This window comes from Anser cygnoides, chromosome 5 (genome assembly GCF_040182565.1).
Source record: "Anser cygnoides isolate HZ-2024a breed goose chromosome 5, Taihu_goose_T2T_genome, whole genome shotgun sequence".
NCBI lineage: Eukaryota > Metazoa > Chordata > Aves > Anseriformes > Anatidae > Anser > Anser cygnoides.
In genome coordinates, this window is record NC_089877.1 from 6,244,473 (window position 1) to 6,269,070 (window position 24,598).

The window sequence follows — 24,598 nt, forward strand, 5'->3', positions numbered from 1 at the left end:
TCAGGATAGTGCTGTCAGCAAGGAGAGTGGGCATTTGCACTAACTGCCCTGTACTGAATACTGTGATAGGGACTCCTGGGACGGCAGGTGCCCTCTTGAGTTTGGGTTGTGGCTGGGCTCTTCCTGAGGTTCTTTACTGTCACAGTATGTCTTTAATGAGTGAACATCTCAGAGTTGATTTGCCATACAGAGGTTGCAGTACCTTCATGGGCAAAATCAAGAACCAAATAGAGCTTCTGTGCTGAGCCCAAAATGATTCCTTTTATGGAGAAAAATGCAAATTCTGGAAGGCATCTTTGAAATGTGAAACGTTGCCTAAGTTGACAAGAGTTACTAGAAAATCTTAAAAAAAATAGGAACCCTAAGTAGTGCTATCAAACTCTATAGCAAAAGGACATTTTGGGAGCAAAGGTCTTAAGGCATAGATCTAAACAGTTTTCAGAGAGTTTGAGAAGACACCCTAGGATACTTAGAACAAAGAGCAGGAGAGGGGAAAAAAAGAAATACCCCTCTCTACATATCATATATGCACTTGTTTACAAAACTGTCAAATCTCGCCACAAAGAAAGTGAGACATTTCCTATAAGAAAAGGGAAATCTACCTGGGAATTGAAGAGCTTGACCACCCTGAACAGGAGAGAAAATGCCAAAGGAGCAAACTGGCATAAAATGGCTACCTTCCTGGCTCCATATGTTTACTTCTGGCACATGTAAGAGTCAAGCCACAGAAGCATAGGCATGAAAACTCTTCAGAGAGATGGTAAAACAGATACTGACAAAAGAGGGGGTGATAAAATGCCAGATAACATCACCATAACCCCTTCATTCCCTGGACTGATAAATACAAAAACACAGCAGAGAAGGGTTCTGTAGGTAGGAGGCTATAGCAATTCTATCTTGTACTCGGGAACAAGTGAAGCAGAACACCATAAAGGCAAATTACCACTAATAAAAGCTGAGGCAAAAGTTTGTGCTGCAGAGGGCTTCTGGTCAGTGTTTGGACTAGCAATCAGAGTGTCTCATGCAGCTACACTGCACAGATCAACCTGCATTCAGGCAGTACATGCCATCTCCCATCCATGGTCCCCATGTCGCTGTACTGTGCAAATACCTGGAAGCCCATGCTGCATTGCGAGCACTGGGAGTGAGGCAGGTGATCCCCCTGGCTGGCCACAAGTCTGTCCTCATGGTAAAGCCTCCTTCCAGAGAGCAATGTCCCCAGCAAGATGCCTCTGTCTGGGAGGAGCAACCCTGGCAGACCTGGAAGGGAAGAGAGGGGCTGTGTCAGGCAGAAGGAAATGCAGCACAGAACAGAAGTGAAGGGCTAGAACGAGCCCTTCCTCTCCTTGCTTAGAAGAGGAAAAGCCCTGGAAACACAGTGCTGTGAAGAGTCACAGGAGGAATTTGAGGATACAGCAATGTCATACCAGGGCCATTTCTGTAAGGCCTGTCTTCCACTGGGTTGCACATTCCTCCCCTTCAGAGGATTCTCCTTAATCCACTGGTTCTCCTAGTAATTGCTGCTGTTCTGGCAGGGCTGTGCACAAAGAGGGAGAACAGACCGTCTGCCAGTTCTGCATGCTACAGCCAGGCATCACCGCAGCCCTTGAGGCAGGCATTAGATACCTAATATATAAACACAAATTTATATATAACATATTTCTGTGTGTATTTTAGCTTGGTGTTTTTTGCATCCCTTGCCAAACTCAGTTCCCTCTGTGCCTTGGCTTTCCTGACCCCATCCCTGCACATCCAGGCACCATCTCCTCTATATATGTACATACAAAAGATTGATTCTTTCTATTCCACTATCAGAGAGAAACATCTTCACATATACTTAGGATTTTATTAAGTGGAAATATATAGCCACTCTGACCCAGCACATGAATTGCAAAACTTTTCAGCTGCTTGTGGGACTAGCACTAGGGAAGAATCCCATATTTATGGGGATTGCCAAAATATCCAACATGAAACAGGCATTGAAATGCTTGCGTCCTGACACCTAATTTTCAGCCACGTTGCTAAGAAGCCTGGCTTTTCAGGGACTGTTATCTGTGACATCCTTCCATATAAACTGCAGTGAAAACAGGAAATCCCAAGCTCAACATTTAGAGGCACCCAAAGAGATCTCAGTGCTTTCAGTTTTTCAGAATGATGAGTTATTTTGAGTGCCTCACTTCTGAGGTGCTCAGCTCAACTCTCAGATGGCACTCGGCCGCTCCATGAATTTAAAACTCTGGAACATCTCTTATGGAGCAGTCAGAAACCGGGATTTCAAAAATCCACAGTCAAATATGAAAAAGATTAGTCTCTGTCTCCAAACAGGAATTTTATCACAATTACCTTTGCTACAGGATTGCTTTGGGAGAGAAATTGGAGTTGGGACCCTTTGCAGGCACTGCACACCCGAACGGCTCACCTCTGTGGGCTGATGTCTTCTGGGTCTTCCCCTTAGTCTTACGCAGGAGCCGCCAGCATCCTATTGACTGCCCCTACCAGCTGTTGGTGACTTCTCGTGAAAGACAAGCAGGTAGATTTCACACCCTGCCCAAGGGTGGTTATGTAGCCAGCCTACCCACATTTTAAACTATTAAAGATCTGACAACTGCTTATTCTAATTTGTCTCAAAGAAGCAGCATCACTGTCTGAATACAAACATGATCTGGCACGCACCACAAATATCTTGGCTTAAAAACCACAGGGAGAAAGGTCTTCCTCTTTTATTAGGTTAGGAAGGTCTCTATTCAGGACAAAGCCTCACTGAGTATTTCAAGTGTTTCCTTGTGGAGTTTTGCACTCAATGCTTCCACACACTGGAGTTTTTCTTGCAAAACATAAGAAAAGGTGTTTTCTTTCTAATGGAGCCGGAGACCAACAGGCACTCTGCCTGCTCCATGCTTGTAACAATTTCATTTCTCCGGTGCTGGTGCATAGCTGAGGTTGGTGGCTCACTTGGGGTGGGCCCTGAAAGGATACAGAAATACATCCCCTACTCTTTGAAGAGCTTCTGTGATGATTCTAATGAGATGTAGGCTTGAGAGAGGCTGTACTTCTTATAAGTATGAGCATGTGAATATAGCCACTCTTGAGCAAGTGACTGTGCAGAAGCTGTAGCAAAAAAGGAGAAATGGGAGTTGCTGCTCCACAGAGAGTCCCAGGACTCACGTAGCCTACAGCTAAAATCACTGTAAGGAATCCCTAAGTTAACAACTTTAAGAGTGTGCACACACATATATGCATTTGAGAGATTAAAACTTGTCAACCTATCCTCTTTCTATTTTCACATTTCTAAATTCAAAAGGTGAGGCTTGGGCTGAGATACATACCTAGTTTCATCTGGCTGCACTTGATCATAACCACAAGCACACGTGTGACTCTTATTCATTTTTGAAGGAGAAAAATAAAAATTACATCTAAAAAATAGGAAGCCTCAGGACTAAGCATATTTTGCAAGTCTTTGGGTTTTCCCAGTTGGATTCGCCTAGCTCTAGTCAGGAATTCCCCTCTCTTGTCAAGGCATTGCATAAGAAATGTTTTTTCCCACAACGAAGGACTGGCAGCGAGTCAGAGAGGGAGGAAGTGTCATATCTCAGGAGAGAAAATAGCATCCAGAACAAAGGTGGTGAGGCGAGATCCAGAAAATCATAACCCACGATGCTGCCACCAGTCATCGCGAAAAAATTTTTCTTTTCAGTTGAGAATAGAAAGTGTGCATAGTGCACAAAAAGTTGCCTACTGCCTTACGAGAAAGGGCTGAAAAACCTAGTAATAATGAGCAGTTGTAGAAAAAGTTGCCTGGTTTCATTTGTCATGCTCCAATCTATGAAATATTACATGACTTACTTGGTTTATTTAATTCTAGAACATTTGACAGAACTGACAGCATAAATGTGTGTGGCATCACCTGAAAATGAGATTAATAATTATATTGATTTTATGCAGTAACAGAATGAGAATATGAGAACATGAGTCTAGGACCCATAGAACATTTGGATCTTTAATAGATGTTAGCTTAGAAAAGAAGGAAAGCATCTGCAAATTTCCCAAATCCATAGCTGTCTGTGACGGATAGGGCAAAAGCAAACAAGCCTAAAATGTAGCACAGATGATTTATGTTAGGCATTAGGAAGAAAAAATTACAGGTAGAGTATGATGAAGCACTGGGATAAATTTTTTGCATAAAGTCTATAATACTCACCATTGAAGGTCCTTAAAAACAGCCTATATATTTAACTTTGGGGAATGATTGAAGACTGTGCTTTGGGTTAAGGGGCTGACTAGATTATATTTGGAGGCCCTTATCAAACCTATGTTACTACAGTCCCTTGAAGAGATGGAATACTCCCTTTCAACACTTACAGCTCCTTCTGTAGTGTCCCATATACCTAGCTGCAGAAGTCTTGGGGCACATTTGGATCAGGAATCTATAAATGTTAAGATGAGAATTTCCCACTGAGCTGTTGCTGAGCAATATGAACCATTTCTAACTCCCACCATACTGTCTCCATACAGTTCTCACTATCCAGACTAGGGAGCTAGCAAAGAAGCTTGCAAAATAAATTCACATCTCTGCTCTGATCATGCATGGTGTTCCTATTAAATTGCAAGATTTAATCTAACCTAGATGAAACTGGAAAACTTGCCTAAGCATTCCAATCTTTGCCTGGTGACCAGCTGGCTGGCCATGCGGTCACAGACAAACACTGTATATACCACACTTCCAGTTCTCATGAAGTCTTGCTTCTCTCTGTAACTACCTTGTCAAAGCACATGGCTGCCTGCTAGGACTAACATTTGAGAGAGGTGCTTCTAATTTATTTATTGCAACGTCAACACCGAATAACTTAAGCATATTCCCCACAGATGACTGCACATTTTTTTTAACATGCTATTTCACGTCTGCGTGCCACTAAGCATTCCAAGATTTTTTTGCAAGCTGTCATATATTTTTTTGGCATTACATAACCATCTCATCCATGAGCTGCCAGTGGACTTTGCATCTGATTCTGGAGCAAACTTTGTTTATCTCTAAGCTTACTTCTTCAATTTGTCTCAGCTAAGAAGCACAAATTTGAACAATTTTGTGACTGAGCCAGTATGTTCACTGAAGTGAGCTTCTCTGTTGATTGTCCTATCTTATTAAAAAAGAAACTCATTGAAAAAAGACGGACTGCCAAGATGGTCATCTGTCCCTTCACAGGCAAGAGCTGGGAGGCTACATCTGATTGTGCCCTCGTATACTGATTTCACACCTACAAAAGCAGAACTGGATTTTTCCCCTTGCAAATACTTTCAATTCCATAGTCATCACTCAAAGAATCTCCAAACATCTTACACTAGGATTCTTAATGAAACGTTGCCAAGGTGGGTTTTTGACAAAGTCCTTGCTTTTGCTCACTTTCACAGCATTAGCTGGTTGCTAGCTACTGTGCCTACATTTAGTCATTTGATCAGTCATACAGATTCAATATTTCTCTCAAAAAATCAGCAGAATTACTTGCACATTTGAAATGAGTCATTTGTTTGAATCAGGGTCCATATCTCTAAGAAAGCCTGGAAAATCTGTCTTGACAAATAAAGTTGTAATAAAGCTGAGTATTTTAAAGCAGCTTTCATTTAAACCAAACTTTGGCTGAGCTGTGGCAAAAAGATTTGTTTCAATTATTAAACATCTTGGTGGTACATGGGCTATGTTTTAGAGTGCTTAAAATATAGCTTTCAGAATAAAATAAACAATCAAAGCTCAGTGATTCAAGTCACAGGCAAATGTCCGCTTCATGCAGGTGTAACAGCCATTTCAGAGATAAACCTTGAACAAATGAACAACTGTAAATACTGGAAAGCCCTTGGTCTCATGAATGGAAATCACGTGGTTTTATGCAGGACTAGCAAAAAGCACAGGGGACTGGATATATCTGAAATACTGATGCTTTGTAGGAACAAACTCATAGGTTACCAGCAGTGATCTGAAACGCTTCTGAGACTAGATTGTTCCTGCAAGATAGACAGCATCTAGCATTCATGGACTTACTGAAAAATTACTAGACCTGGGACTTCTTTTTGGTGGAAACAAGGAAAAAAAGAATATTGGATCTCACTTGAGTCATAGCTTATATTTCTGGAGGCACTGCAGCACTAATGGCTCCATCACTTCTCCTTTGGAGGGCAAAGATGTATGAGGAGAATGTTTTCATCTCTCATTTCAGTCTTGCCAAGCCCTGGGCTCTCCTACTGGGAAGGAAGCAAACTTGACATTCAGAGGTTCTGCTCATACTAAGACGACAACTTCTTATCTCCTGTGTTTTTTTGGTTCAAGAGGAACAGGATGGTTATGATCTAGTAAATTAAGTATTTTTTTCATTAAAACCATAACTCACCAGAACAGACCAGTAGAAAGACAGGGTGCCACTTCTATAGAAAATTTTCTGATGATTCAAGCAAAAGGCCATCTTCCTCTGCCTTTCATGGTTGAGGGAAGGGTAGGATTTCCTGAATTTCCCTGCAAGAAGACAGGAATTAAAGAATCACTTTTAAAAAAATACTTCTGCTAGCAGTTGCAAAGGGAGAGGCTGGAAAATCTCCTCTAAGTGTGATCTGTTCCTTTTCTCCCCTCTAGCCTGAGTCACAATTGTTAAATGATTCTGAGCAGTATCAAAGGAGAAGAGCACCCGTCTGCGGCATGCAGCTTCTACCAACTCACTCTGAATGTGTGATGAATTATGAATGGTATGTTGTGTAGATCCCTATTTCCTAGAAAACAACCTCTGAATTTACTGAAACTTGACTAGTAGAAGCTGTGCTGCTTCTGCTGCCACCAACAACTTTCCCTGCCTATAGTCCAAGAGTGGTGTCTCTCGTATCAAAGACTCAGCCAAGGCCTCCCTTCACAGGTCCCTGCTCCAGACACATACTGAGCTGGACATCGGGCAGTCATAAACTTGCAAACAGCCCCAAGCTCCAAGGAGTTTAGTATTTCAGTAAAAAAAAAAAAAAAAAAGTAGAGTAGAGTAGACAAAGGATGGTACAAAAGATGCAGGTACACATGCTTGAAGGCAAAAAAATGGGTCAGTGCCGGAGGCTAAGGGCCTCAGTCATCCAATTTCTGTCCCAGTTAGTAGTGGGTTACTGGGCTTCCTTGTTTACAGCAAAACATAAAAAGGTTTCTTATCTCTGAAATCGGAACTATCAGAAATGCAAGATGAAATATGGTTTTAAAAAGTAATTCCCAGAAGTAGGCAGCCACACCTATATATTTAATACTGTCTGGTCTAATCCTCAGACATTTTTCTGAATGAGCCTAGTCTCCTAATCCTCGTGTACTGCAAGGTTTATTCATGTTTTTAAGGTACTGGACTTCTGTTTCCTTTCCATGCTGAATGGAAATTTACTGACTCATTATTCATGGGAGGCTAGGTCTGATTCTGTTATCTTGTACCGTTTACAGCTATGTGACGCTGGTGTGAAACACTACTATTCTGAATTAATTGGCACTTCATGTTCACACTGGACTGACAAAAATGGCTAGGTTAGATAGTGGAGTAGAGTAGTGGAGAAGCACGCCTTATATATACACACAGTAAATATATATATATATATATGTAAAATCAGAGGCAATAAAAATTAGATGGTGAAATTCTCCACTTATGGGCATGATGCACTTTAGCTGCTTTCAAAATGGACTTGTTAAAAAAATACCTGTCACAATTCTAGATTATGCAGGAGTGTAATTTTTTTCTCTCTCCAAAATGAAGGCATTTTAACATAAATATATTTTAATTAAAACATCCTTTCTAAAATCTCCTCTCTGCCTTCTCTTATGGCTTCTGCAATTTTAGACAATCTGAGGTACTCCTTTGTTGGCATTAAAGCCAGAAAGAAGCAGTGGCAGCACCATCTCTAGGCTAAGTAAGAATCGTTCACGTGTCAAAGCAAGTAAAAGAGTTTTGATCACTTCAAACACATTACCTGGGTATTTTCTTTAATTATGGAAAATTTTAGCTGCTGTTATGTAACTCAACAACACACGGCATCACTTGATAAAATCCTCGCTTTTCTCCCCATTCAGGTCCTAGGAAGAAGAGAGATTCTGTTGTAAAATGTACGGAGAAGGAAAACTAAGAACCTTTAAATATCACAAGAGCAATCCACTGGTTTGATTAGGGTTTAGGCCATTATTAGTGAAATAAAGAGACAGATGTATTTTCAAAGACATTAGAACACATACAAGTCCCAAAGTCTTCACTAGATTTCACCAGCTTTGCTCACCTCTGGACCTGACTAGCTATAATGTCAGGCATGGTGGCTGATCTTTATTGGCCTTTTTGATAGAGAGCCAGGGAGGGTTCCTTTTTTGAGCCCTTTGGTATGAATGAATGCTGATCTCCTTAGAAAACCATACCAATGTATGGCTATTGGTTTTGTTTACAGCTTGGTAGGTCTTATATCAGATAATTAATGAGGAAAATATTCAGAAGAAAAAAGAAATCAGGGCAATAAAAATTTGGGATCACCAATTTAAATCTATGCCAATGATATACTACGATATACACGTTCATTTACAGCAAGCTTCTAAACGTCTGCGTCCAAGCAGCTGCAGGTGATAAATGCACCCAAGGTGGGTGCCACTGAATGAACTGTCAGGCCTGATTCTTGTTCATTTCTGCACTTCTTTGGATCAGCCAAGGGACAGGGGAATTGTAATAGGACCTTTAGTAAGAGGCTGCTCTCCATTGCTGTCTCCTTTCAGTGCATGCAAGTTTACTACTAAAGCAAAAACAAGGTCTGGTATTGAAAAGAACATGTATTGGCTACAGACCATTTTTTTCTTACCCAAAATAAAAAAGGTTTTATGATTAGAAAGTAATTCGACAGTGATAACAAATTCTGATTGGGATCTTTCTTGTCAATACCATTGTTGTGCCACGGTTCTGTGAAACCTTGAAAGCAGACCCGCACTTCCAAAGCATTTAAGAAAACACCTGTACCTGTGAAAGAACTCTGCATGTTGTTAAATACAGATAGAAGGAAGCAAACGCCTCACACTCATTCAGCGGATACTTCTCTGTTCTGCTGAATTAATGACTAAGAGATCTCAATTCCCCTCTGAAGCCAAGGTGTGTACACAGGGGCTAACCGCAGGAGAGATTATGGGTGTGATGTTCTCTGCTGGTAACACTGTTAGCATATACCACTGCAGAGAATTCAAATGTCCTGACAGAATTGGTTATTTCTTCCCTTCAATACAGCAAAATATCATTTTTCAACATAGCTACTGGGCAAGATCAGCCTGAAGGTTGTCCTAAGCCCAAAAATCTCACTCAGGAGAGGTATTCATACACCTAAAGAGGAGAACTGCATTTTCAGCCAGCATACAGGGGCCTTTTTCACAGACCCCTTAAAATGCAATATGGTTTTATTCCCTTCTCTGCTTCTTATCTGAGAGCTCTACCTGGCTTGATGAAATGTCAGCATTTCCTTCTACAGCTTCAATTCTCAGGGATCTATGACTCTACAGTAAAAATCCGCTCCAGGCCAAAATGGAGCAGATGTGCTCTGAGGCTGCTGGAAACATTTTCCTGAGTTCTTGCTGAAAAATGCTTTTTGTTTCTTGTTTTACTCAGACAATTGGGCTACTAACCCCTGCTTAATTATGCTCTGAGCATTAAAAATATACATAAACTGACTTTGATCACTTTAAAAGACTCTTCAACTTATTTTTCAGGGAGACTGTTGATAATTAATAAAGTCAGTAACAATAAAATGAAAACATATAGAACCTGTACACATTTATCTGGGATCACAAAGCACATAAACACCAGGACTTTTTTTAACCTATTTTACAGATGGAGAAACTGTGCGTGGAGAAAATACCCTGCTTTACAGAAGAATCAGATAAATAGATACCGGTAGTCCTGCCTCTCAATTTTCCTAACCTCTCGTCTGTTTGTCTTCCAGACAATTTGTATTAAGCACTGATTTTAGCACATTTTAACATGTCCATTAGACCACCTAAGGATAGGTGGTCTAATGTACCCTGTCACCTAAGGATACTATGATAGCCTCAAGCATTTAAGGGAAGGTACTAGTTTTTTTTATATGTGACAAGGAGTAACCTTCGTATCTCTTTGGCAGCAAGGTTGGATTTGAAATGCAGAGGAGTCTGTTTGCTTCATATCCTTCCAAGCTTATTTGTTTCTTATTGGCCGAATACTGGCACAAGCTGCCTCAACCTTGGAGATATCCAGGCGTGGACCAGGGAAGGCCCTGAGCATACAGAATCACAGAATCATTTAGGTTGGAAGAGACCTCCAAGATCACCGAGTCCAACCTCTGACCTAACACTAACAAGTCCTCCACTAAACCATATCACTAAGCTCTACAGCTAAACGTCTTTTAAAGACCTCCAGGGATGGTGACTCAACCACTTCCCTGGGCAGCCCATTCCAATGCCTAACAACCCTTTCAGTAAAGAAGTTCTTCCTAATATCCAACCTAAACCTCCCCTGGTGCAACTTTAGCCCATTCCCCCTTGTCCTGTCACCAGGCACGTGGGAGAACAGACCAACCCCCACCTCGCTACAGCCTCCTTTAAGGTAGAAACTGGTCCAACTTCGGTACCTGGTCCAACTTTGAAGTTGAACCAAATGTTGTATCATATGACCTCCAGAATGTCCTTCCAACCTGAATTATTCTGTTATTGTGTTCTCTGCCAGTTTCTCCCTCTATTTAATGGTTCACCTTAAACTCTGACGAATACTTTCAATGGACTCTGTTTGCTAATAGGGAAGGTCAAGTGCAGTTTTGCACCATGTCTACCCAGGAAAGCAGACAGGAGAAACTCTTTGATTGCAGGAGAACTTTGGTAGCATGAAGCAGAGGTTATTTTTAACTGGTCCTTTGGCAGCAATTTGTTTCAGATTACTGCCCTGCATTTACTGACAACAGACAATCCAAAGAAACTCGTTCTTTGTAATTCCTACTTCGGCTACACTGTTGAAAAAGGGACATTGTGAATAATGGGACACTATGAGAATACCTAAATATTTTAACTAATACAGATGATCATGCTTAAGAGGACAATGAAATAATGTCATATATAACTTCTTTTGTCAAAGACACACAAGAGACAAACAGGAAGATAACATGTAAGGAGATAAATGGGAAGAGGTATTATTACCATTACCACACTGCTGCAACACAGAAGCAGGTTTCTTAGATGTACAAAACCAACTTGATTTATTAAAGGAGGACTGAGCAGACAAACCGTGGTTATTAGAATTGTGAATTTTGGCCTGACTGTTCCCCTCAATTATCTTGGAATATAACCAAGAGATCTCCTTTAGGCTGAGGAAAGCCTGAGGAAAGAAGGAACTGAAGCAGAAAAAGCAAATACTCCTAAGACACTCATTGACATTGGGGGCTGATACCATCTTCACTGTAACTTGATTAACCAAATTGCAATCCAACAGCCTTAAAAAAGATTGATTTAGTTTCTATATGAGTCTTACAATGCAATGAAAATCTCTTGAAGTAAACCTTGTGTGGTAAAACCCAGTAGATCTGTCTCCTTTTGGATTAGCTGACAGGTATATCCAAAACTTCTTGCTTCTCTTCTCTGACTGACTGCCCTTAAAAAAAAATAATTAATAATTAAAAAATTAAAGATTTGGAGAAGACAGTTGAGAACATATTATTTACTACAGGAAAACTGTTTGACATGCGACTAATCCTTGACCTGTCTCTGGGGTTTGGTAAGACAGTCTAATGCTGCCAACCAGGATGCTGATCCTTGCTGTAGTCCCCTGAGACTGCCACTCATATTTAGCAGCACCTGAAATGCCACAGCTCTCACTAAGCTGGGAGCAGGAGGCAGCCACCATACCACTGACACAATGCTGTTGAAAGACGCCTGTGTGACAGATGTCCCAGAAGGTGTGCTCTATCATAAAGACCAGAAAGTACCAGAAGACCCAGTTAAGCAGGCAGAATTTAAGTATGTCCTTAACTTCAAATACCAAAGAGAGCTTGGAGATTCAAATGCTTGCTTAGATTTACACTCATGCTGAAGTTCTATCTGTATAGGAATGGTCATAAGCATGTACTTACATACTGGTCTCCCTCCAAGCTTGAATGTCAGACTGTCTTTGCAGGTGCGACTTGGCATCTTAAGCCCACAGGAAGAAGGCTTGGCGTAATCTTCAGTTTTAACGCGGCTCTTGTCTCTCCCTTCTGTAAGAATCAAAGCCCCTGTGCTTAACCTACTGTTTAATGTTTCTCTTGTATCTTTCTTTCTACAGTATGTGGCATTTGCCTCCCTCTTCTTCATTCTGGTCTCCATCACCACCTTCTGCCTCGAGACCCACGAGAGATTTAACCCCATTGTGAACAAGACAGAAACTGAATTCATCGGGAATGACACCCAGGTGCGGCACTACAGGGAAGCAGAGACTGAAGCCTTTCTCACCTACATCGAAGGTGTCTGTGTGGTCTGGTTTACATTTGAGTTCTTGATGAGAGTCACTTTCTGCCCAAACAAGGTGGAATTTATCAAAAACTCTTTGAACATCATTGACTTTGTGGCCATACTGCCTTTCTATCTAGAGGTTGGACTCAGTGGCCTGTCTTCCAAAGCTGCTAAGGATGTCCTGGGCTTCCTCCGCGTAGTCCGTTTCGTGCGAATCCTGCGAATTTTCAAGCTGACCCGCCACTTTGTTGGGTTGCGGGTCTTGGGACACACCCTCCGTGCCAGCACAAACGAATTCTTGCTGCTCATCATATTTTTGGCATTGGGCGTCTTAATCTTTGCCACGATGATCTATTATGCCGAGAGAATAGGTGCTAAACCAAATGACCCTAGTGCCAGTGAACACACACACTTTAAAAATATCCCCATCGGCTTCTGGTGGGCTGTTGTCACCATGACGACCCTGGGCTACGGAGACATGTATCCTCAGACTTGGTCAGGCATGCTGGTGGGGGCCCTCTGTGCTCTCGCTGGCGTGCTGACCATTGCCATGCCTGTCCCTGTCATTGTGAACAATTTCGGAATGTATTACTCCTTAGCTATGGCTAAGCAGAAGCTACCAAAGAAAAAAAAGAAGCATATCCCGAGGCCACCCCAGCTGGGATCCCCCAATTATTGTAAATCTGTCGTAAACTCTCCACACCACAGTACTCAGAGCGACACTTGCCCACTGGCCCAAGAAGAAATTTTAGAAATTAACAGAGCAGGTAGGAAACCTCTTAGAGGAATGTCCATCTGACCGTTAACCTCCATCCCGCGTAGTGATTTAAGATTCAGCCAGACTGCTTTCTTAGAGCAATGGGTAGCACATTTATCCATTCTAGTCCCACCATCACACAGTGAATAATATGTGTGAAGTCTAGGTTGCAGGGACAAATGGTACAGTGGAGGCTGATCAGCAAAACTAAGGATGACAGCACGCTCTAGGAGCCCAAACTTTGGTCCTGGTTAAGGGCATACAAGTCTCAAGATATTTTGAAGAGCTGTTACATCTAGTGGAAGAATTTTGAGAGTTCTACAGCTATTTTGCTGGACTGTGTAATGCATCTCAGAGGCTCCTGAGAGCTGAATGCTTCATAGAGCAGAGTAGGAGCCAAGTACTCAGCAATTACAGAGTTTTCTGACAAAACAGGGCTGGAATTTGAAACAGCCAGATGCTTTCTCATTTGTTCCCAATTGGGACCTTTCAGCTGTTTTAAATGGCAGATATTGTACATCTCATTACAGAAACTAGGTGCCTAGTAAGTCGAAGGGACAACTATACCATCATGCATATTCATGAGACAATCCCGTCTCTTTCTGATGATTATTTCAAAGTAGAACAACAGCTCAAATTCTTGACACTAATATAAAATGACTCACTCTGAGACAAGACTAGATGTAAGGATGTTTATTCCATGGCATGCAAACCAATTATTCTATAATATTCCACTAGAATTTAGCATTTAGAGCTATGAAGAGTTTTGAACTACATTTTCTAAACCATGCTCCTTTTGCAAGTATGGGTTGGTGAGTTATAGCTCTTTCAACCCTCTAGCAGCAAAGGCTGACTGGAAAAGGTCGGACTGGTCAATACTGGCCGGTTTGACCTGAACAGTGATCGCCTCATAATATGGTATTCTTATTTTTAATTACACTGATTCATGTCAGCAATAGGTGAAACCAGAGCAAAACTAATCATGCTAATTCTACTGGGGGGTGGGGGGAATGGAAAAAATACTAGTCACCGTGGAATATATTATAATATCCCATGGCTAGTGGTTAATTATGGGAATATCTCAGTTTTATGAGACTCCTCCTATAGCACATAAAGTTACGGGGCTCCAATTTGACTATTTCAACCCCATAATCTACCTCTACCCACGGAATATCACTATTTATTCTATGGAGTAATTTCAAAGTAGATAACCATGTTGAAAACAAAGCCAACTGCATTTTTGGCAGACGTTCCAATGAAGTTGCATAGTAGACATTCTTCAGCCTATTTCAGAATATTCCTGTGTTGTATTAGATAAAACAGATCACCAATCAAGTGATTTTAACTGACATCTAGACAACAAGAGATGCTTTGAAGGAGCTAGCGTATACCTATGATGGTCTTGTGTTATCATTTTTTTTACTTTAAAGAAAATTCTAATTTGTTATTCATCCTGAGTGAGGTATTTTCTTGTCATCTCATAGCCATGCATGTTGATGTCATTGTGAGAGGCACAAAGAAAGTGAGACTTTCCTTTGTGTGTGACTTCACCTATGCCAGTGCTAATTTTGGAGGGGAAGAGCTGGTGGGAACTTTTCTTTTCTCTCTTCTCTTCTTTCCTTTTTTTCTTTTCCCTTTTGTGCAACTGTGTAAAATTCATTCAGAAGGTAAAGAGCTTTCATTTTCTTGTTAAAGACTGCTCCATTGCAACAGGCCAATCACAATTCACGTGACTGATAGACTGTCTCTTTCCTATTGTATCTTTGGTGCATAAGCGTATGGTTTTATCATCCATTCCCCTCAGGTTGCAAATGCTTATCACAACTCATGTCCAAGCAGCAAACCTTCTCATAAGTAGATGCCTTTGGGGCATCACATATCAAGAGGGAAAGAGGGCACTAACAATATGGTGTGTTTCTTACCACGCCAGCTACCCAATTGTAAAGTGTATGAGACACCTGACCTTTGAGTACTTTAGCAGTCAGCTACAGAGTGACTTTCATCTCAGAAATCCTTTGCTTTGTAAAGTTCCTTCCATTACATACCCTGGTCCTCTCTGGGAACTAGAGGACTAAGAATTCTACGAGTTCAATGCAAATCCACACTGGTATCCTGAGAATACGTGTAATATTGGTTCAATGTGGAACTGTTTTGCCACCATCAGTGCTCTAAAGTCAGCTGTTACCACAATATCCATGAAGTATTGACAGTAACAGCAACTTAACCTATTTCTGCAATAATTAATTAGAAGAGGATATTTTTATATACGTATACAAGCATATATATTTTGAGAAGTAACAAAGCACACTTATACTTCAGCTAACAAAATGGACTCAGTAACACTGTTGCTGGAGACCTGTTTCTGATAATTATTATGCACCACTAGCAGCAAAAATTGTTGCCTGCATCTCTCAGCTCCCTCACAAGGAGAAAGATCTATACGCATGCAAGAGAAAAGTGAAAAATAATAAGATCAGAACTGGACTGTTAAAACAAGATCTGCATTGCCTTGTATGTTGAGGTTCACTTTATGTAATATGAAGCACTCATATGCACTGACTTGTTCCTGAAACTATAACCTGCACATTATATAAAAACAAAGACTTACAAGTTGTGAATGTTCCCCATACAGTGAAATATTTACATTAGTTAACCCCACCTAACTGTAGACAACCAGTTAACATCATACTAGGAACTCAGTGTCCATCAGATCTAATGTTTCTAAAATTATGTCCAAGTTGTTCAAGATATTTCTTGTAATTTGTAGTTGCAAAACTTCAGTGTGGCGGTATCTAGGAGATATATAGCCATATGATGTGTATCTAATATATTCTTTAAAAAAAAAAAAAAAGCCTATATAGTTGCTCAGGAGAAAGGGACATCACATGAAGTTAATAATTCCATATATTATGTGTGGTGGAATGATTAAATACTTCACAAAACTGTGAGAAGTATGAAATAGTTCTACATATGATTATCTCTCTACAGCAAAGTGCCCCCTTACGCACTGGGTCAGCAGTTCCCAGCTTATCTCGGTCCATACCCACACAGTCAAGCGGGCTCTACAGAGAGCTCTGCACAGCCACATCCCAGCACCTCCTCTCAGGCTAAGGAGCACTTTGTTGGCACAGACATGCAAACAGAAGAACTTTGCCTGCAGGCTGCACAGCTGTTGCCAATGATGCTATGGTCATTTGCAGGCAAAGCAAAGAAGTTTTGAATTGAAATTCTGGAAGCTTTGAATTGAATTTTTAAGTTGGCCCCAACACTCTCAGCATCCAGTCCTATGCTAATCTCTATCTGGCAGGAGGGTATCTTTAAATAACAGCTCTTGGTTTTAATTTGATAAAGAATGCCAGAGTTCAGCTCTACCATGCCCTTCCTTCTCTGCATCAACTCTTCCTGCTCTCCATCCCACCCGTTCCCCCGGTGGGTGGGTGGGAGAGCAGCAGAAGAGGAGGAAACGCATTGCAGACGATGGCAAAGCTACTGCTGTAGGCATGCCTTCAGCAGCAGCATTAAGAAAGCAAAGATTTCCCCTCGGAGAGCCAAAATTCTTCTTCAAGGCAATTTCTGATGACCATAAACTGTCAAGATACTGTTTATATAGTGCCTAGAGGAACTGGGCCTTTGATGATACAAAGGAGCAGATCTCATCTGACCCATTTGACAAAAACTCCTTGACCCAGGCGCTGTAGAGGACACTGTAGGTGCCTCCTCATTTAAAATATACACACCAAGTTCTAGCATTGCCATGTCAAATTACTAACTTTGTTATGTTGCAGTATTGCGTACATGCCCCATTCAAGATCAAGGCTTCATTTTGCAGTTGTCAGATCTGGAAAAAACACTATTTTACATCCACATACCCAACAGCCTAAGTAGAGAGCAAAGAGAAAATGGAAATAACCTCCATTTTTTGTTTAAGGATATGAAACTATTAGAGAGTGTTCAAAGGAGGGCAACAAAGATGGTGAAGGGTCTACAGGGCAAGACGTATGAGGAGCGGCTGAGGTCCCTTGGTGTGTTCAGCTCTGAGCAGAGGAGGCTGAGGGGAGGCCTCATGGCAGCCTGCAGCTACCTCATAAGGGGAGCGGAGGGGCAGGCGCTGAGCTCTGCTCTCTGGGGAACAGCGACAGGACCCAAGGGAACGGCATGGAGCTGGGACAGGGCAGGGTCAGGCTGGGTGTTAGGGAAAGGTTCTTCACTGAGAGAGCGGCTGGGCACTGGGACAGGCTTCCCAGGGCATTGGTCACAGCGCTGAGCCTGCCAGAGCTCAAGAAGCATTTGGACAACACCCTCAGACATATGGTCTGATTTTTGGGTGGTCCTGTGTGGAGCCAGGAGTTGGACTCTATGATCCTTGTGGATCCCTTCCAACTCAGGATATTGTATGATTCCAGTATTTTCATTTGACTCGGGGCTTTATTTAATTCTGCAACATCACTTGAAAGATCTGTGGCAAAGCCATGAGTTAAACACAACTGAGCACAGGTCATAACCATAGTCCACTGTGCTGCAGTGTCTTTTATCTAAAGGCTTCAGAGTACTCCTATCAGTCAGTATCATGACTGAAGTAAACAGAAAGAAAGAAAAAAAAGCACAAAGCAAGCAAAATTTGCTTCAAATTTGAAGCAAAACGAAAAGTCAGTCTCAAACACTCAAACTTACCTGATTTCTGCGCCAAACCACACACTATCCTACAGGTAATTTTTCTCAGTACATGCAGTGAAATACATTATGGCACAAGTTTGTAAGAAAACCTCAAAACATGCAGAACAAATTGTGAAAGTTTTGTTACGGAAATGTTACTCAGCTCTTTAGGCCCTCTCTTCTGTGAGCTGTGCACTTATATGAAGATCACTGCATGGTTACCTATTAAAGGTGCCATAGATGAAGAAGTGAAAGTTATTTTCTGACACTGCAAAAGATATTTAAAACATGAACAGAATTATAACTTCATTTGATGTCTACAGCACTCTCTGGTGTAATAGAGCAATGGCCTTAAGAATGCATCCATAACACACAAGTACAGATGAGGGTTATTTTGGTTTTGTTAAGAAACCTATCTTTAATTGTTTCTGTACATATACTTCCAACGCCTGCACACACGACATTTATGTTAATTTTAATATGGCCAAAGTAAGAATTTCTCACCTCTCTGGTCCACTCTGCATGCAGCTTCACTTCAGCTATACTCCACGGATACTGTATCTTCATTCAAGTGTATCATGCAGACATGCTGGGTAACTTTTTCACAGTGTATTGATAGCAAAATACTCTACTCATTGCATAGCTGAAAAAATTGGAAAAAACATTATTAGAATTCAGGAGCCTAAGAGAAGGAAAATATCTGTCCTTACTAATACAATCTTTAGCTTCAGAAAAACTTTTGTGGTTATTTTACTTGCCTGCCCAGAAAACAATTGTCCAGAGTCCACTCCACAACTACCCCAGTGTCTGAATAGTTAAAGCCATCCTATCCCTGACAGAGGGGAACTACATTGTTATAATGATTCCAGCATGACATTAGGAACTTACCATATCAATGCAATTTACTGAGATAGAGCTGATCTCCTTTTAAAGAAATATTGTGGAATTACCTATTTTTACTTTATCAGTTATGCTTTCTGAAGGCACTGCTCTTTTCGCAGGGCTTCATGTTTCATCCCTTCTGTCACTGTAACCTAAATAACCTGTATTTCTTGTGGAACACATTGGTTCTAACGTCAGAAGTGTGCTGAGCACTGTAATTCCAGTGCCAATGCTCAGTGGGAGCTGGGGACTCTTGGCAGTTCTTCTCACAGGCCCATTATGCTGCCTAACATATAGCTGTAGACTGTGAACTTCAGTGGTTTTCTTTTGCAGATAGCAAAGCGTTGTTAAAGCCATGGGTAGGCAGTCACTGTGGTGGTTCTTCAATTCACAGGGAAGAGAATTCTCTGACCAAATGCCTTTGAACATTAAAGAAAAAAAAAGTAATATGACTCTACTAATTTTAGTGTCATAAAGCTTTTGACCCTCTCTGTAAGACCAAGAGCAGACAACAATGTAACTGAAAAGAATCCGGGTCTTTTTCAGCTCAGACGGCTTTGGTGTTTGTGTGCATTTGATATATTTAAGTATAGTTAAAAGGCAGAGGATAAGGTAACAGGGAGATGTTTTTTCTTTCCTCCTGGTACTTAGCTTTCCTAGCTTTTAAAACTCCATAATCCCTCTCTCCAAATAGCAAATGAGGTAATGATTGCATCTTAACATCACTGAAGATGGAGGCTGGGTCCTCTGGGTCTAATGCAGAAATTGTAACAGCTCAAAATAATAGGAATAACGCTCAGTTCTTCTCATTCAACTTAAAATACATTTGCCTGAAGTTCCCCTTATGTTGAAAGAAGAGTTAGGCAGTCTAAGAGAGTAATTCACTGATTTATGATCTGAATTGCCCACCAGAGGTGGCTTTCTCGATAACTTATCTCAGGTGACTGCAGCTCTGACTTAAGATCCTCAGTTAAGTGCCTATATTTAGGTGGAAGCAATTTGGATCTATTCCTTGCCCCTCGTGTGGCATTTCTGCAATCTCATAGCTATATAATGTAATTTTTTTTGTACAATTATTCATCTCTCATTTCCTGTAGAGATACAATCAGTGGGTGTCACTTGCACTATAGTGCTTGCTTACATTATGATTTGAGTAAGAATAAAATTCTCTATACCAAGTCAACTGAAAGCAAAAAGGAAAAGCAATGAATTCAAGCACAAAGGGTTACCTTCTTTTTGGTCCACATCCATGCCAGGTCTACAATGGCTGAAGAGTTTTGCCATCTAGTTACTTAAATGGCAGTGAGCAGTAGCCACAGCCTAGTCCCTAGTGAGGAAGGTTTGAACAAAGCCCCAGAGCAGTGCAGCAGTATGGTAAGGTATTTAATGGAAGAATAGAAGTAAAAAGAGCTCCTTGCAGGTCTGGACTGGCTTCTGTCCTGTCAGTAGAGAAGTCTGGGGGATTTCCTTCAAAACTGTTCTTCTTTTACTGTCAGTCCCCAAAGCAGACACTTAGATGCTTTTCTCTGGCACTACGTAAGACACCAAAAAAAAAAATTCACCTTACACAGTCCCCTGTAGACAACTATATGTAGGGGCAGGGCTACACTTAGCTGAAAAATAGTCACAGAACTAATAAATCTTAGGACTTTTCATGCCTTAACTTAATGAGCACAAGACACTTTTAGAGATGGGTAAACAGATAGAGACACTCCAGCCAAGTCCATCAGCCTCTGCCAATCCTCCAGAACTAGGTATCTTTAAATGAGGTAAACCATCTTTCTCAAGCATCCTTTCACACCATGTGCCTGCCACTATAGCTCCCATGCCATCCACTGCAGAGTGAATTCCTGGGATATCAAAGAGGTACTCTTGGCATCTCTCCCTTCTGCTGGATTAAGTATGAATGACGCTTGTAGGACAGATACAACAAAAGTCACCTTTACTGCAATAGCACTAGATAAATGGGATGATTTACCCGTTACTACAAAAGGCCAGGGCAAAAAGGGTCTAGGGTATGAGGTGAAAGCTCTGTGCCCAGTCCACTAGCTTATATCCCTCTTACTCTGTACTTGATGGATATTTTCTCCAAACTTTGCCTATTTGCTTGTCTGTTTATAAGCACAAAGCCGAAATAAGAAGCAATTCACCATTCCCACTGTCATTGTTCTTTGTATTCATCCATGCTCCATGTCTCAGACACCTTCCATACTGTACAGATCATCATACTGTATTCCTCAGTCAGAGCGGTAATGTAAGACTGTAGCATGACTCACCCAACTGCATTTTCCTGCAACCTCTACCTGACCTGTCAAGGACCCACCACGCTCTACAGAACCTGATGTTAGTGGGATCTCAGAAGGCCAGGATGAGTATAAGTGAAACCCCAGAAGCATCAGGATAAAACTAGGAGGGATCTTCCAGCTCTCTTTGCAATGTAGCACTTCCAGGAGCAACAGTTCTCGGCACTGCACTAAACACGTATTCAGTAATACCTGTAGAGGTGATAATATACTGGATCAACTTAATTAGAGCTCCTGTATTTCCTCTAGAGGTACCAGTAGGTAGGCAGCCAACATACTGTCACCTCACTTCAAGAAGTAGTGCCTCTCAAAGGTGATATTCTCTGGGAGTGATGTTACTATGTTGGCCAGTTAGTTCTGGGAGAGGCGGTCACCACCGTCACTGGAGTGCCTTTACTGGGGGACACGGCTTCCTGGAGGAACCCAGGTCAACACGGTGGTGAGTAAATGTTGAAGAGGTAGGTTGGGTTGGAAGGCCTCTGCATATTCATGTAGCATACTAAATTCTGCTCTCATTTGTGCCAGCAAAAAATCCATCAGTGTGAAATCTACTCAGAAGACCTTCATAGCAACTTTCAAAGTATGCAGTAATATAAACATCAGGAAATTTTAATAAAGATACCTAGATCTAACAACATTTTTTTAATTATTATTTTAATGGCCTTAGAATATTGGGATAACTAAAACTGAGTTGTTATATAGGAATCTGTTAATTCTTTTACATGTTCTTCACATTTTCTCTCTTTTTCTCTTTCTCTCTTTCACTCTGTTTGTTAACATTTATTTGTTATTACTGTACGTTGCTTGCAACTTGTGTATGTTACAGACTGTCACTTTTTATTCTGTGAAGTTTTTCTCCAATTCCATCAACCTGAGCTCCATGTTGGGCAGCCGAGGAGATTACAATACAGTTATTTAATGCAAAAGAACAAGGAATGTCACAGACTATAGGTAACTTCATTGAGGTTGTGACACAAAACCTGATGCAAGGTATTAATGCAAAGAGTAAGTACTCGGTATGACAATAGAACTACTTAGTTAAATTACTTTTTTTTTTTTTTTCCAGATAGTCTGCATGGAAAAAAATTAATTCTTTATTACTCTCCAGCAGAAAAATTCCCAAGCCTACCAATTTAGGATTTTTTTTCACTGCCATTTTGAAAACAAGTGATGCCCATATTGATGAATCATTACTCATTTTCAGAGGCTTAAATCCATATTGCCTATGCTGTTCTTTATGCTATACTTCCTTCCATACTGTCCAAGCCATCATTTCATCATCCTTTGTCTGTGGTTTAATACATCTTCTCCATAATTCTTTTTATAATTTAATGAAGTTATATCCCTTTCACTCTAAGGACCTGCTTTAACAACAACAAAAGTGAGCCCCTACCCATGGGATCCATGCTTCTTAATCCTGCATGAAGCTCTGGAGCCCATAAAAATTGATTTCTGTAGCCAAAGATGGTCTGGCACACAAGCTTAATTGTTATTTTGCTGAATCAGGTCCTGACCAAGGTATTTTGTTACAATCTCCCCCATTTACCCAACAATACTTTGAAAGAATGGTACAAAATAGCTGATCGACATCTCCGATCATTTTCTAGAGGGAGAACATGAAGTTTACTGCTTCTAAACTTCTTAATTGCTAGTAAATTCTCCATTAACTCAGAAATCACTATAGCCATGTACTAATTCAAGAAAAAGCTTATTTTTCTCAGTCTGCAGTTTCTTTTCTTCCCAATTAGCTATTATGTCCTAAGCCTCCTTTAAAAAGTGAAGAAGCACAGCAGAGTTTAGATGAATTCTACTATAAAAATAAAAAAGATTTATACTGATGCAATTGATGAGTGGCCAATGAATACTAATGGCCAGTAAACACTATCCAGGCAACCATAAGAAACACAACTTGATATAACTGGTGTGAAATTTGATTTAAGGAGACTCGAGAGAATAGGGAATTGAACTGTAAATACCAACTTTCTACACAACATCTCAGAGAGAAATGGAGGGATATAAAGTCAATGGGGACTTTCAGATGCTGAGCAGCTCTTAACCTCCACAGATCAGAGGAAATGTCTTTAGATACTTGGATTCACACCCTTATCTTCATCATAATCATTTGCTCAGCGCTAGAAGTATCAGACAAAAGCAATGCTGCAAAAAGCAATGCAAAATTTTTGCATTTTCTCTAGAATAAAGACAGATGGGAAATTGTCTGTCCTCCACCAGCAACTACAGCAGCCCTGCAACTACTTCACTTTGCACTTCCAGCTAAACATCTTGTAGCTGAGAAAAGCCAGAGCACAGCAGTTCTCCACCCTCGCCTTGGCCATGCCACCTCTGTTCCTGTATCATTCTATCAGTAGCCTTAGGGACAGAGAAAACCATCCTGCCAAGAAAGTTTGCCATTGCCAGCACAGTATGACATGGCTAATGTTTGCCACATTAACAGCCCTTTTATATCATGAGAAAACTGAGAGGAGAGTGAAAAACAAGAGAGCAATTAACTTATTAAATGGACAACATACCATTACTTCCAGCAGGGTTCCAGGTGTGTTAAAGGTTTCTGCCGTGAGGGACCTCAAGGACATCCCTCTTCATGAGAGACTTCAGGCAGCTACTGAATGTTAGGAGCCATGCAGAGTAACAGGGGTTGAAAATAAGCAAAGACCCTCAAGCTGTGAATGAGAACCAAAACGCACACAATCAGGAGCAGGACTATCCACAGACTGTAATAATGGCAATGTCAAGTTTGGGATCAGGGTTATAAGAGCACAACTGAGATCTAAACAAGCTGTAGATTCATTTTTAGCTGTACATGGGATGGTGGTATGGAGTTTAACTGTAGTTAGACATGGTCTCCCTAGTAGAAAGATCTTCATCTTTCAAGCAACTTCCTTTCTCATTTCTGTCCCCGTTTTTGCACTCAACTGCTCCTACCTCCTTCCTGCTAGTCAACCCCTTCTCTTGGGGCAGGAGTGCAGACCCTTGAAGTCCTCTGAGTCTTTGTGGGATGGCAAACAGCTTCTCAGGGAAGTTGTAAGTGCTCAGCCTTGGTCCTTGTCTCTTTCAATCCTTGAACAAGGGTGGCTGGGAGGAAGAAAGTCTGTTTCTTTCTGGAAGAGATTGCCAGTGACCTAATGGGACCAAAGAAAACAGACCTTTGTTTACTATTTGCTGTGTTTCTGATCTGAGGGTGGGAAGGCCCCATTTTCTTTAGTACAATGCCAACGAACCTGGTGCAGATCATGTAGCCGGTTAAATAAAGCCAGCAAAGTCACTAGGACAGTCTGCAACTGATGCTATGACAAAAGAGACGAGCCGTGCAGCATGCAGACAGTCTCTACTGCACTTTTCCACAATAAGCAGAGTATACTGATGCAAAATCCAGAAGTTATCTTAAGTGTTGTTGTTTTTCAGAATACCCCCAATTTTAAACTGTCTGCTTGAGAACACCCAAGGCATTTTAATCATACTTTCCTGCAAATGGAGGCAAAGAAAACAGGAAGGAAGATTAAAAACAAAGACAAACAAAAA

At 41.1% G+C, this 24,598-nt stretch overlaps 1 protein-coding gene and 1 long non-coding RNA gene across 8 annotated transcripts in view; one reads left to right on the forward strand and one right to left on the reverse strand.

The window, feature by feature from the left end:
- Positions 1-24,598, forward strand: part of KCNC1 (potassium voltage-gated channel subfamily C member 1) — a 124,995-nt gene that overhangs the window by 75,507 nt on the left and 24,890 nt on the right. For 6 of the 7 annotated variants that reach the window (XM_048069947.2, XM_048069948.2, XM_048069951.2 and 3 more), the window contains exon 2: positions 12,297-13,230. In XM_048069947.2, coding sequence (XP_047925904.2) covers positions 12,297-13,230 — 934 coding nt within the window. Of the gene's footprint in view, positions 1-12,296; positions 13,231-18,565; positions 21,650-24,598 lie in introns of those variants that run through there. The other variant, XM_066998078.1, reaches the window with a different exon arrangement.
- On the reverse strand, positions 1,023-24,026 carry LOC106033931 (uncharacterized). The gene is made up of 7 exons (XR_007165540.2): positions 23,590-24,026; positions 18,378-18,516; positions 12,106-12,228; positions 11,508-11,627; positions 7,966-8,068; positions 6,378-6,499; positions 1,023-1,260 (listed from the first exon to the last, which is right to left on the reverse strand). It is a non-coding gene; the product is annotated as an uncharacterized lncRNA (long non-coding RNA).